The sequence below is a fragment of the Tenrec ecaudatus genome, chromosome 14 (assembly GCF_050624435.1).
Source record: "Tenrec ecaudatus isolate mTenEca1 chromosome 14, mTenEca1.hap1, whole genome shotgun sequence".
Classification (NCBI taxonomy): domain Eukaryota; kingdom Metazoa; phylum Chordata; class Mammalia; order Afrosoricida; family Tenrecidae; genus Tenrec; species Tenrec ecaudatus.
In genome coordinates this window covers 11,833,289-11,847,039 of record NC_134543.1, presented here as the reverse complement: position 1 = coordinate 11,847,039, position 13,751 = coordinate 11,833,289, and the positions used below count along the sequence as shown (strand labels likewise).

At 50.0% G+C, this 13,751-nt stretch overlaps 1 protein-coding gene across 1 annotated transcript in view; it reads right to left on the bottom strand.

Annotated features, from left to right (window-relative positions):
* Window positions 1-10,765, bottom strand: part of ATXN3 (ataxin 3) — a 48,019-nt gene extending 37,254 nt beyond the window's left edge. The window contains exon 1 of the mRNA XM_075531935.1: window positions 10,696-10,765. Within this exon, the coding sequence (XP_075388050.1) occupies window positions 10,696-10,719 (24 nt within the window). The 5' untranslated portion in view covers window positions 10,720-10,765. The remainder of the gene's footprint in view (window positions 1-10,695) is intronic.
* Between the last annotated feature and the right edge of the window lie 2,986 nt (window positions 10,766-13,751).

Here is a 13,751-nt window from a genome sequence, read left to right as displayed (position 1 = left end):
CTCTAACGTGTCCAGAGCCAAGCTGTCACGCTGAGGACTGAGGTGTGCCTGACGTTTCAGTTGCCTCCGAAGAATGTGAAGCTGTGACAACAAATAAGGAGGGCAGAGGAAGACCTGGTGCCTTAGACTACGGCGATTCAGCCCCCAGTGAGGGATGCTCAAAGTCCACGAGCTGCCAAAGGAACGCGCAATCCTGTCTAGAATCCTCCTCGGAAGTGAGAACTGAGTGTTTGTCTCACCTACCCTGGACATTCCGTCAGGGGGACGGCTCCCTAGAGAAAGCACCACACGTGGTAGGGAGAGGAAGAACCTCCACTGATGGTGACAATGGGCTCACACCTGGGACACATGACGGGGCAGTGTTTCCTTTTCTTGCACCAAGCAAGTCAAACCACTGTGCCCTCAAATCGACGCTGACTCATGGTGCCCTTACAGCAGCTAACAATACCACCACCCATCAAGCATACAGAGACCTCTACCTGTTGTCAGACGTCTACAGCAGCTAACAATACCCCACCCCCCCACCCACAGAGCCTAACAGATACCTGTCCTTGTTGTCAGGCGTTGTCTGGTCAGTTCCAACCCACAGCAACCCTGTCTGAAGAACAGAAGGAGACACCCCCAGCCCTGTGCCAGCCTCACTGCGGCTGCGTCTGAGTCCACTGCTGCGGCTCCTGTGTCAATGCATTGCTGAGGGGCTTCCTTCCTCTTTATGGATAACCTTCTACTTTACTAGTCCTGGGACTAGTCTCTCCTGGTAACATATATGTACTTTGGATATGGGACATACATACTCATATAAGTTACCATTCCTGCTTCTAATTCTAAGCAAGAGTTTATTTTTTAAATTGTGTATGATATCCAAAACCATCTAACTTACTGCCATCAAGATGATGTCGATGTACAGCGACCCTAAAGGACAGGGTAGAACTGGCCCTGTGAGTTCCCGAGACTGTACATTCTTTATGGGAGTAGAAAACCCTTTCTCCCACAGAGCGGCTGGTGATTTCAAAGTGCTGACTCTGCAGTTGGCAGGCCAGCGCGTAACCACTATAGATAGGCTCCTCCTCCTGTTATCAGGATAGATCAGTAAGTTGCAAAATAATGGGAAGCAAAAGGAAGAAAATTGAAAGACCCTAACATTGACTATTCAAATAATCACTATATTTTGAAGTTTTTCACTTTGCTTTTTTCCCCCATGCTCAGAAAATACCTTTTCTAGATAGTTATCTGTCAATATAGTTGGTAAGCTAATTTGACCCGTTCACATGCAAAAACCAGAAATGCAAACATGTGATCAAAAACAAAACACGTAAATAGAGATATTGCCTAACAGAGTTGAGAATCAAGAAACCAAACGTCTAGAGTCAGCCGATTTGCATCAAGGGCGCCAACGGAATCCCACGGGAGCACAGCCCTTCGACCAGCAGTGCCGATGTCCGCATGCCAAGGACAGGCCAGAGGTCCTGTGCCACAGGTGTGCTGAATGCTCTCCAGCCTGCTGCTGGTACGAATGCGACAGGATGCAGCTGCCATTGAAATGTGTGTGGTTCTTGAAAAGGTCCCCCACACAATGACGATCAATTCCTAGGGAGAGACCTAAAGGAGCTGAGAGCAGGGGCTCCTCAGACAGACACCTGTGCACTAATCGTTGTAGGAGCCTTTTTCTTTTCAGAACAGCAAGATTCAAAAGAGCCAAAAGGCAGAAACACGTGGAAGCCAGTGAGCGGCGGGGCAGGGAGGGCTGGGCAGCGGGGCATTTGACCTCCTCTGGCTTCCCTGCGGCCCTGAGGCAGGGGTCAGACAAGTGCCCCCCCCCTTCTTTAGCTACTGTGACACCAACAGCACTCTACGTCTATGCTTTCTGTGCAGGGTTCAATCATTTCTTGCAATGGCCAAGAACTCACTCCCCAAACTCATAGTAACGGGTGACCACAGGTCAGGAGCAGTCGACAGTGAGGATACAGCCACTGGCCCACAGCCACAGCTCTCCTCAGCCAGCAGCCCAGTCCCCCTCCAGGCTTCAGGCCCTCAGCCATGTGGTCCCTTGCTTAGTCCCTGCCTCTGTGGACCAGGAAGCCCCCTGCCCTCCGCCTCAGTCCTGTCGTCTCAGGGCTGTTCTGTCTTCTGGTTTCCTTGCCTTGGCCTCTGGTCTCAGCCCGGCTCCAGTCTCTGGCATCTCTGGTCTCAGTCTCCACAACTTCAGACAGAGATCTCCAACAGTGCACACTCTTCCGGGGGCCCTGGGACTTCTCTCTGTGACAGCGTGTTTTACACTGCCTTAAGGGAGGTGTGATTTCTTTCATCCAACCGTACCACCCCCAACAAAGAAACAGAGTGTGACTGGGCTCACACCCTCTATTACGGCTAGGGCTTAAGCCCACCTTAATCCTGTCTACTATTAAGGTAGAGAACTCTCTCCCAAATGGGACTTTAGCCACAGTCACAATACACCACACAGGGAATTATGGCTAAATCTCCCTGCGTGCCCGTCAGCAGAAAGTGGAAGAAGGCAGGCATTGGTCAGTGTAAAACATGCAAAAACAATAATAACTTATAAATTATCAAGGGTTCATGAGGGAGGGAGGGAGGGTTGGGGAAGGAGGGAAAAAATGAGAAGCTGATACCAAGGGCTCAAGTAGAAAGAAAATGTTTTGAAAATGATAATGGCAACAAATGTACGAATGTGCTTGACACAATGAATGGACAGATTGTGATAAGAGTTTTACAAGCCCCCAATAAAATGATTTTTTTAAAAAAGAGAAAATGTTTTGAAAGTGATTGTGGTAGAAATTGCACAACGGTGCTTGATCTAATTGAATTATGGAATGCTATGACGTCTGTGAGAAGTCACAATAAAATGATTTAAAAGATAATAGTCTTGGAAGCCCAGGGGACAGCTCTATTCTGTCCCATCGGGTCACTGTGCTTTGGACTCAACGCAGTGGCAACGCCTTTGGTGTAATCATTTGTAGTGCAGTGATGTACTTGATCTGGCTCTTCTAGTCTTTGTAACGCCCAGCAAATGCCCGGATGGAGCAAGCAGACTGAGTGTCCTTCCTTTTTCTGATGGGTCTGGGTAAGAGACGTGGAGAAAGATGCTGATAGGATTGTATGATTCCACTGTGAGGGGACGGTTAAGAGAGTTCACTGTGATTGTAAAAACGGACCATCTCAGAAACACAAACGGGAGACTGTCACCACCATCAAGAAAGACAAACCCAGGGTGGAGTTTGTCATTTGGACTCTGAGCTCACCGAGGGCTAAAGCATCTCAATCCAGGAGACAGACCCCAAAACACCTAACTCACTGCCGTCGAGTCAACGCTGACTCGTAGTGAGCCTCCTGTGCGTTTCCAAGACTGAAACTGTTCGAAAGCCCACTCTTTCTCTCGTGGAGCTGCTGGTTTTGAACTGCTGACCATGTGGACCACAGCCCAACGCAGAAGCACCACCCCACTAGGGCTCTCTGCAGGAGACAAGAGAGCTGATACTGGAGAAGCAGCAGTAGAATCAAGACAGGGTCTTGGGCCTCCTGGCCCTGGGTCAGGTTCGCTGGCTCACGGGGCAGAGCCAGAGGGAAACTAACTTCAGGTTCGCTGGCTCACGGGGCAGAGCCAGAGGGAAACTAACTTCAGGCTGCAGCTTGCGGTGGAGCGGCCTGTCCTTTGAGAAGTTACTGGCAGTGCTAAAAGAGCTCTGTGACATTGCTCAAGTAGGGCAGGCGCCAAGAGGTCATGTGGCTGAGTGGTCAAGGACCGAGAGCAGTGGAGGCCTGGATGAGAAGAGGTGCACCTGAGGATTTCTGGTCCTGAATGGTCTTCAGTCACTTCCCTAAGAAACTCCCAATTCTGAGTGTTGTCTGTGAGTTCTGTGTAGTCACTGCCAACAGGTTCTAGAATCCAGCAGAGAAGCAGTGCGCTTGGGGGAGGGGGGAGGGGAGGGCTGGTGTCAGAACTGGTAGAGAAGAGAGATGGTGGGGCACATCTGACCTCCGCCTCATAGGACTTGGCCTGGGGCCGAAGTTGCCTTGATTCTCCAATGCCAGCCACCATCCTCATACTATGATAGGAGGGCTTCACAAATGCCACAGAAAATCCCATTCTCTTTTGCGTATGTTCCCAAGCTTTGTGAAGCCCTCCTGTACTGATTTTTTTAAAACTGGAACCACACACAGCCTCTGGCGAGCTACCACAGCTCTAGGTCCCCCACACTGGGCCTTCTAGGAAGGGTCCAAAGGCAAAAGGCCGGGATGGCTGTCAGACCGCTTGCTCCAGGCCAGCGTCCCCAAAGTCTGCTCATCACAATTAAATGTAGTAAGAGTGCCATTCAACTAGCAGACGGGAAACCACAGCCCCTCGCTAGAAAGGAAGGAACTTTGAAATTAAAAACAAATCCACACCTGACTACAGCGTGAGGCCCTCTGTTCTACACTTGCTGTTCACCTTCGTAGGTGGGGATCTGAAGAACAAACTGCCCCGTCCAAAGTGGAAATCACTTTTCTAAGTCGCAAGTGAGTCAATTTTGGGTGCTCAAAAGGAAGCAAAACAAAGCCTACACAAGGACTTCCCCAAACCTGCCCCTGGCCCGTCTTTTGAGCGATCAAACAGGCTAGTCAGAAGTTGGATCTGCTCTCGTCCAAGTTCAGCGGCAACTGACATGACTTCACAGCCAAACTCTACCAGGTTGGAATCAAGGAGGGACAGACTGTTCAGTCTTCATAAATCCACAAGTGGGAGCTGTCACCAAATCACCAACTTCCACCCTGCCTTCCCCACCCCAGGTCTTCAAAACCCACTCAAATTCCCAGGGATCCCACCAACCACAAGAGAAACCAGGCAGACATCCCAGGGCGCCCCAGGGAGTGGGTGGAGTAGGGGCATGTAATCCCCAGCAGGGTTGATTCATTTCCTCTTCCTGTGCTCAGGCTACTATGAATACAGCACACACAAGCCCCACGATAGTGGCAAGGGCCAGCACTTTGGGGGCACTGACTGCGCCCGAGGGTTCTCAGCACTCACAGCGCCGAGGCTGGATGTTAGCTGCCAACGAGAACTCTGAGGTGGACCCGAATTACCCCCACACTACAGAGGAGGGCCTGCCGGAACACAGGGATAGTAAGTGCCACTGCCCAGAATGGGCAGTGAGTAATGGGGTCAGGATTCAAACACAGGCGGAAGTTTCAAAGCCTGGGTGTTCCCGCCACTCCCTTACTAGGGAGGTGTTTACTCCTCAACCTCCCATCACACTCACCCACCACCACCAAGCTGATTTCCAACAGGGTAAACCTGACCCTGTGGGGTTTCTTTCTGGGGGTAGAAAACCTTACCATTCTCCCAAAGAGTGGCTGGTGGTTTTGAACTGTCGACCTTGCAGTTGGCAGCCCAAAGCATAACCACTATGCCACCAGAGCGACCTAGGTCAAGGCGACTACAAAGTACATAAAGGCTTGTCACCAAGCCAAACCCTCAGCATCTTTTCAGAGATTTTTAAATCCAACCCGGAAGTCAATCCCAGTTCACACGTCACCAAAGTTCCAAATTCAGGGGGCATGATGCCTGAACCACGAGTGGTCAGCCAGGGAAGTGCTACCAAAAAAGAGAGGAAGCAGCGCCAGTCGCCACAGCTAAAACAAAAACGAAACAGCAGGCCCGTGGCTGTGGAGTGTTGGCGTGTGTTGTGGCTGTTGTGTGCCCTGCAGATGGTTCTGACTCAGTGACCCTGTAAGACAGACTAATACCCTCGGAGATCTTCCCAAGGAGCCCTGGTAGCTGGGCGGGCGAGGCACTGAGCCAATAGCCCTACAGTCTGCAGTGTGAGCCCACCAGGCGAGAAGGCTACTCAGTAAGGCTGAGTCTTTGCATAGTTGAGCCCTGTCAGTTAATCCCCTCTCTGAGGCAAGTTAGGCCTGACATGGTTTGCAACATTATTTTTGCTTGTACATATTGGGGTTTACCTCAAATGTGTTATGTCATTAGGGGTCACCCTCTTGAAATTTTGTTATATGGAGTTTGGGGTTTGTTTGTTTTTTTCAATATATGAAACCCGGGATTGATGACGTAAAGGGAAAGTAAGTACAATAAGCGGGGAAAGGGGGGTGTTGAATACTGCTTGATGTAGTTGAGCTATGAAATGATAGGCTATCTGTATTAATTCTCAATAAAATAGTTTTGAAAAAAAATGATGTAAAGCCTGCGCAAGCCCCAGGCAGCTCTAGCTTGTCACTATGAGTCAACTCAATGGCAGCGAGCGCGAGGGTTCCTGGCTGTGATCTTCTCTGCAGACAGTCACCAGATCCTGCTCTTCCACAGCAGCTGGTAAGGAGTTCAAACCGCCAGAGGTGGCGCCCCGTCGCCCCCAGGCTCCGCTTAGGGTTTACAAGAGTGCTGTAAGCAAAAGCTGTTTGGGTGAAAATCACCACGTACACCTCGCTTGCTTGGTTCAAGCACTTGAGCCGAGCCACAAGTCTAGGCACTGGAGAAACGTGGGTGAACAGCTGCTTACTTCCCAGTGTCCTAGGGGACAGTCACATTCCACGTGGAAGCAGATGAAAGGCCTTTTGCAGGCAGGTCTCCCTACTGACAGAGCCCTGGAGGTGCAGCGACGGAAGCGCCTGGCTGCTCATGGGAAGGGCAGCAAGTTGAATGCCCAGCCGTTCCACAGGAGAAAGCTGTGCAGTTCCCAGCCATTCCACGGATGACAGCCTGGAAACCCCTGCACCCCCTACCCGCTGGGCAGTTCTAGCCATCCCATAGGTCACAGGGTCACCATGGCTCGGGATCAGCTTGATGGCAGCAGGTGTGGTGTTCCAGTTACCTTCACCAACACAGCTTCTTTCAGGTCGAGGTTGCCTCCGTCTCTGTAAACTCAGGGCCTGCTGTTGCTCGCTGCCAACTTCAGTCTGCACAACCGAAGGAGATGCTGCCTGGTCCTGGGCTGCATTTCAGAGCACTGAGCCACAGGGTTTTCCTAACAGGCCATCAGGCCTTCCTTCCTAGTCCTTCTAAATCCAGACGTGCCACTGAATCCTGTTCGGCATCCTCAAAGTCAAACCCAGGGCCACTGAATCCATTACGACTCAAAGCAACCCTACAGCACAGTGTAGGATTGCCCCATTGGGGTTTGCAGCCCAATGCATAGCCACTATACCAGCAGGGTTCCTGTTGAACATCACGACAATACACAAACCACCTGGCTGCACATGAGGTACACTGGCCAGGAATTGAACTCAGGTGTCCTGCATAGAAGGTGGGAATATGCCCATCACTCAACCACCAATGTCTGCAACCCAGGATCTGGCATAAATGAAAGATGTGCTGGTGTCTGCATGCGGGTGGATCCTACGGTTACCAGCATTCTCCATATTCTTGAAATATGTCGCAAGAGCATTAAAAGCCTTTACTTGCTAAGTGCCTCTGCATTGCTGGTGATTAGTGAAACAAAATCCTGAAGTCTTTGTGGTGTGCTGGGCAGGCTCCTCTTTGAGCCTATACACATTGGACTCGGATCAATTTGATTGACATTGAGTTTGGTTTGGGTTTGACCCACCTTCTGTTGGTCTCAAGATCCAGTAGTTACTTTCACTGAAACTCACCCAAAGTTGGGAGCAAGTGGCGTCAAACACACTCCATGAAGTGCCGTGTGAAAATGTTTCAAGTCTTCCAAGTCAAAACACAGGTCAACTCAGCTCCAGACACGCATGCTCTCTAGATGACAGCTTTGCAGGGGACAGCCCTGAAGGTAAAGCTGGAAGAGCAGCCGGTCTGGCCCGCCCACCTGGGGGCGAACCAAGAGGGGAGCCAAGAAGTCCCCGAAGAATGCCATTGTAAGACTTCTGACTCAGGGGCAGAACTTGGCACTCCTATCTGAACTGACTGGAGATTATTCACAAGGGGGCCACACTGAAAGTCTAAAGGCATAACAAGGGGTAGGGCAGGTAGGGCGTGCCCCTAGACTGCTCCATCTCTGACTGCAGGAATAGAGATGGGGACTTTTAGGATGCTTGCCTGTCAGGCAAGATCGTAGACGACTGAAAGGGTGTATGTGTTGTTAGGTAAGCGGGAGCCGGGAGGATAGGGTACCCTGAAAGAAACGGGGACTGGACTGATGGTTTACAACATGTCCTTCTTGCTACTGAACAGAGAGATTCATCTGTTCTATGCCAGGATCCCTGTTAGACTGTCACTATCTGTGTTTTGTGGCTTTTTTGGTGTTATCTATGCAAGATGGCAGGATAAGCATGCACTGGACCTATAGTTCCTGGGAGGCACCGGAGGGGGAAGGGAGTTGCTCCAGAAGGCCAACAAGGACAAGTACCAGGAATAGTAAGTTCTAAAATGGATGTCGAGGAGGGTGTTGCTTTTCGTGTTCGATCAACTAAAGTGCATCTGAGAGGAATTACTGAGAGGAGAACAAGGGGTATACATAATAGTGGGGTAGGAGGGGAAAAAGATGATATATAAATATATGTGAATTTGCTTATCTATGTATATATATGCAAATGCAACAAAGAAGCAGATGGACTTTGGGCCTCTACTTAAATCTTACCTGGTACAAGAACGATTTGGTATTTGTGGCACTGTAAGATACTCACTTCCCTGACACAATTGCTGAAGACAACAAAATGGGTGTATAAACAAATGTGAAGAAAGCTGATGGTCCCCGCCTATTAAAAGATACCGTGTCAATTGATGTATGTATGGATTGTGATAAGAGTTGTATGAGCCCCTAATGAAACGATTTGAAACAAACAAAAAAAAGATACAGTGTTTGGGATCTTAAAGGCTTGTAGTTAGACAAAGGGCCATCTAGCAGGAAAGCAACAAAGCTCTCATGGAAGAAGCGCACCAGCCTGGGCGATCATGAGGTGTCCACAAGAAGAGGTATCAGAAGTTCAAAAACAAACAACCAATTTGATGTGAAGGGGCGTGGATGTAGTGGAGACTCAGTCCCTCTCAGAAGGGCCACACAGAAGGGATGATAAATCCATGGCACTAGTGAGCCACATAACACACGTGTTTATTTGAGATTGTTCAGTACATCAAAGTCAAACTCAGAAATAGTTAAGAGTACTAATGGGTCCCTGAAGGTACAGGAAGAGAGAAGGTGGGTAATGGGGAGCTGATAACATTGATGACTGTAACCCCATTTGATGGGATTGAACACAGAATTGCATGTGAATGGATGTACTGGATTGTGTAAGATATGGCAAAACACAATCAAAACTATTACAGAAAAAAAAGAATGCGGGTTCCTGGGGGGTACAGTGGGGGAGGGAGGAGATAAAAGGGAACCGTTATCAAGGCGTTCAAGATGTTTAGAAACAGATTGTGGTATCAATTGTACAACGCTGCTTGATTTAACTGAACTGTGAAATGTTATAACAGCTCCAAATAAAATGATTTTTAAAAAACAACCACCACAGGCCAAGTTCCAAATTCTCTTGGACCTCCTTAGCTATGCAGTTAAATCACTCTACTCCAAGTCGGATAAAACGCTGTCAATCGAGTCAAAAGATTAGCTATATAAAGGTATCCCTGAGTCCTTCCTCACAAAAAGTACTAGGCAACTCCAGTCCCAAACTTTCTAAAATGTGTTCTATATAGAACAGCATTCCGTGGGACAAATTGGTTTTGATACATATATACTGAAAGTCACTGTGCTTCTTTGGGGGAGGGGGACGTTCACAAATGTTTTGTACCATCGACCGATCAGTCCCCCAAATTTAATACAATCACCACCCTGTGCACGTACTAAAGAACCACTTCACAGCAACTCTTTCCCAAAACACGCAACGATTACGAAACACGATTGTCATCTGCCAAGTTGTCCCAAGGAAGGTTTCTCACACACACACACACCCACCCACCTAGATGGCGTGTTAACTGCCCGAGTAAGTCAAGCTTCTCCACATAACCCAAACAGCATCTCCCAGGACGTGGCCATTGAAAACGCCAGGCAGAACCAGGCTAGGCGGAACCACACCAACACCATCATTCCAGTCCACCTGAGTCCGGGGAACAATGCTGGCCTCCTGGGGCGGAAAGACGGGAACAGCCACTGAGCGACCTCAAACATCCCGTAACAAAACCCTCTTGTGACAGCCTACTTGCCAGCAGAGGGGCGCAGGGGACGTCCTCCCCTGTCCTCCCGAGTCAGGCCCTACAAACCGGTGAACCTGGGAGCCAGCCCCTCAAACCTCAGTGGGTGGGGGATCCTGAGACTCCAGCGAGGAGCTCAGGGAAGGAAAAGTTACCGCTGTCAGGGGGGGCGGGAGAAGGGTGCAGCTGGGAAGGGCTGGGCTGCGGAGCGGGACTTGAACCTGAAAGGAGCCGGGAGAGGGAACGGAGAAGGGGGTGTTCGGCAAAGGCTGCACGAAGTGGAGGAGAAACGCGAGGCGAGGCGGGCTCGCTCGCGGGGGCCCACCGCCCGCGCCCCGAGGCGCCCCGTGGCCCTGCCCGCACTTGCGCATGGTGCTCGGGGCGGGGACGCCCCCGATGCTCCGGCGGGGGCCTGGGTGGAGGGTGCGGTGCGAGCGGCCGGGAAGCTGCGGGACCCTCCCCGGGCCCAGGAGGCGCCCGGAAAGACCGGGACTGGGGCGACTCGAGCCCCACCCAGCGCTCAGGGAAGCGACGATCCCGCACCCCACGCCCGCCCCGGCGCCGCAGACGACTCCCCACCGAACGCAGACACTCACTTTCTCGTGGAAGATGGACTCCATGTTTATTTGTCTGGAGCCAACAGGCCCCGCACCGAACCAGCCCCCTCCAGCTCCGCCCCCGCCCCACCCCTCAGCCGCCCTGCCCCGCCCCGCCTCGCCCCTGCCCGCGTGCCTCGAGCACCGGCCAATCACCGTCCAGGACGCTCGTCACGTGGGGAGCAGCCCGAGGGAACGCTGGGCGGCAAACGCCGGCGCACGTGACCTCTGTAGCCCGCCCTCCCTCCACCTGAGGCCCGGCCGGCTGAGAGCTGCTGCAGTGCCCCCTGCCGTCTGGAGGATCATCTCGGTTTTTCACCCATTGCTATGGATTCTACGGATCTCCTTAAAGATTGCCAGGGATGGATGTTTGTTTTTACTTTCCACTTTTGGACTCCGTGCAGCCTCTGGTGGTGTGGTGGTGACGAGGTAGGCTGCGAGCTTCATGGTCAGCAGTTCGAGACCACCAGCGACTCTGCAGGAAAAAGACGGCTTTCTTTTTCCTGGAAATAGCCCTGGAAACCCATCCACTCACTCACTGCCATCCAATCATTGTTAACTCATAGTGACTCCCTGACTGTGAGAGTTGGACTCTACTCACCATACCCCATCTGGGTAATTTAATATCGCCTTAAAGGCTTATTGTGAAAACGACATAATTGTATCTCCCATACTAGGCATTGGTTGAATATGATAGTGGTTGTGTCCAGTGCCACTGTTGGATAAGCTTCTGTTAATGCAGGAGCAGGTTGAGGCTGCCTAGCTTCAGAAACCCAGTATGATGTGGCTATGAGTCTGCTGCTACTCCATAGCAGTGGGGTACTGTGGACTAGGCTTTGCTCGTGGAACTTAATAGAGCCAATGTAAATATTGTTGTACCTCTATTTTACACAACAGGAAGGAAAGGGAGGCACAGAGTGGCTAAGAACACACGTTCAATGTCAAACAGATTACCAGGAAAGGGTTCCAATGTAGATATCTTTTTGTGGTTGTAAGTGCTCCGACCTTGACAAGAACCAAAAAACGTCAAATTCACTGCCATCAAGTTAAGATTCTGACTCAAAGCGACCCTATAGCACAGGGTATAATTGCCTTAGAGGGTTTCTGAGACTGTAACTCTTTACAGGAGTAGAAAGCTGGATCCTTTCCCCCTTCAGAATGCCAGCCTTGCAGTTAGCAGCCCAAAGAATAAATATGAGGAAGTAGCTTTGATGAGGAGGCATCAGTTCTGGGAGCTGAAAAGTCCAAATAAAATATGTGTATATGGTGTACAGTGTGTGTGTGTGTGTGTGTGTGTGTGTGTGTGTGTGTGTGTGTGAGGGAAAGGACTGATGAAGCTGAGGGGCTAAAATAGTAGAATTTGCACCTGGGAGTCAGGTTAAAGGAGGTATTTTTAAGGGCGTTGGGGGACATAAATGGTTTTTGGAAAGAAGGCATATGCTCAGATTTGCATTTACAGCAAATACTCTGGCCACAGAAGAAAGTCCAGAGGTCAGCTAACCTATGGGTTTACAAGAGTCAGCTAGGTTTTGTTGCTAGAGATCACTGGGGACTTTGGGGATGCAAGTCTGGTGGAGAAGGGACAGTGGGAGAGGACACTCATATTGCAGACATTCAAGAGGAGGGCTCAAGCATCATTCACTGGACATCTCTGTGCACAGTTCACCTCACCACACTGTTTTGAAAAACACCACCTGCTCTTACAAGTCAGCAGGCAAATGAGAAAACAAATCAGTCTCATCAAGTGAAGAGGAAGAGGGAAACAAGCCACTTTTTGTTTTAAAAAGTCAATGGGAAAAGATATACTTACTTTTTCATCATACAAGGGATCCCCGGGGACACAATTAATAGGCTTCATAGCAAGCCAATAGGCTGGAGGTTCCAGTTGACCCTGAGGCAATCGAGAGAAAGGCATGGCCATCTGAAAGCCTTGAGGAGAAGTTCTGCCCTGACACACAGTTCAGAATCGCCTTGGTGGCCACTGCCAATCTCTGGAAGATGGAGACTGGGAGAGAACGAGGCAAATGGGTGGGAGGCTTTTCACTGTGTGTAGTCTCAGTCTTGAACTGTGTTCATTTTCTCAGAGAATTTTCTATCATTAAACAACAAAAACTATTTTTTTTTAAAACCCAAGCATAATTCTGACACGTGGTGACCCTGTAGCAGAGTAGAATAGGTTTTCAAGAGTGTCATCTTTAGGGAAGTGAGCCGCTGCATCTTTTCCCTTACAAGCAAAGCTGGTGGATTTGAACCACCAACCTTCTGGTTAGCAGCCCAGTTTCACTACTGCACCACTAGAACAATTGCTTGCTTACTCAGATGTAATCCCCTGTAGGTTTCCAAGGCTGTAATCCTTTATCTAGGTATGTATTAGACAGGGTTCTCTAGAGAAACAAAATCAGAATCCTAATAATTTTATATATATTTATACAGATAGATATATAACATAAGAAATAAAGTTAACTAAATTATAAAGCAGTACAAATGGCTCAGTGCAACTCCCTCCCGTGAGACAGTTATGAGACACTGGCAGTCCTTCAAGTCTTGAGAGCCGCTGGGCAGTCCTCTGTAAAACAATTCAGGCAGCCAACAGCAAGGCAGGTGTCACCAACAGTCAGCCAGATGACAGGGTCTGACAGTGCCCAGCTCAAGAGATTTAAATTCCAGTGGTGTGGCGAAGCAACTCGTAAAGGAACCTCAAATTACAGCCACACAGTCCACGGGTTAGATGTCCCACAGGTAGTGTAGCTTGCAATTTGAGGCACCGAACAATCAAGGCAGCCACACACTGGTCCGATGATCGATGAGCAAGACAAAAAAGGCAAGGCTCGCCAAGCCCTTCAATTAATCCCACATGTGTTTATCGGCCAGACTGGCACAACTACCTACCTCAAGGTAGAAGGGCCTGTCTTTGCTCCTCAGAATGGCCGGTGGTTTTGAACTGGGCCCTGTGGTCCACAGCCCGAAGGGCTCAAATATTGAATGGCTGCTGATCACCTCATGAGATGTGCCCTTGTGTGTGATGGATCCCAAGCTCGTCAAGTGAGAAAGATGGA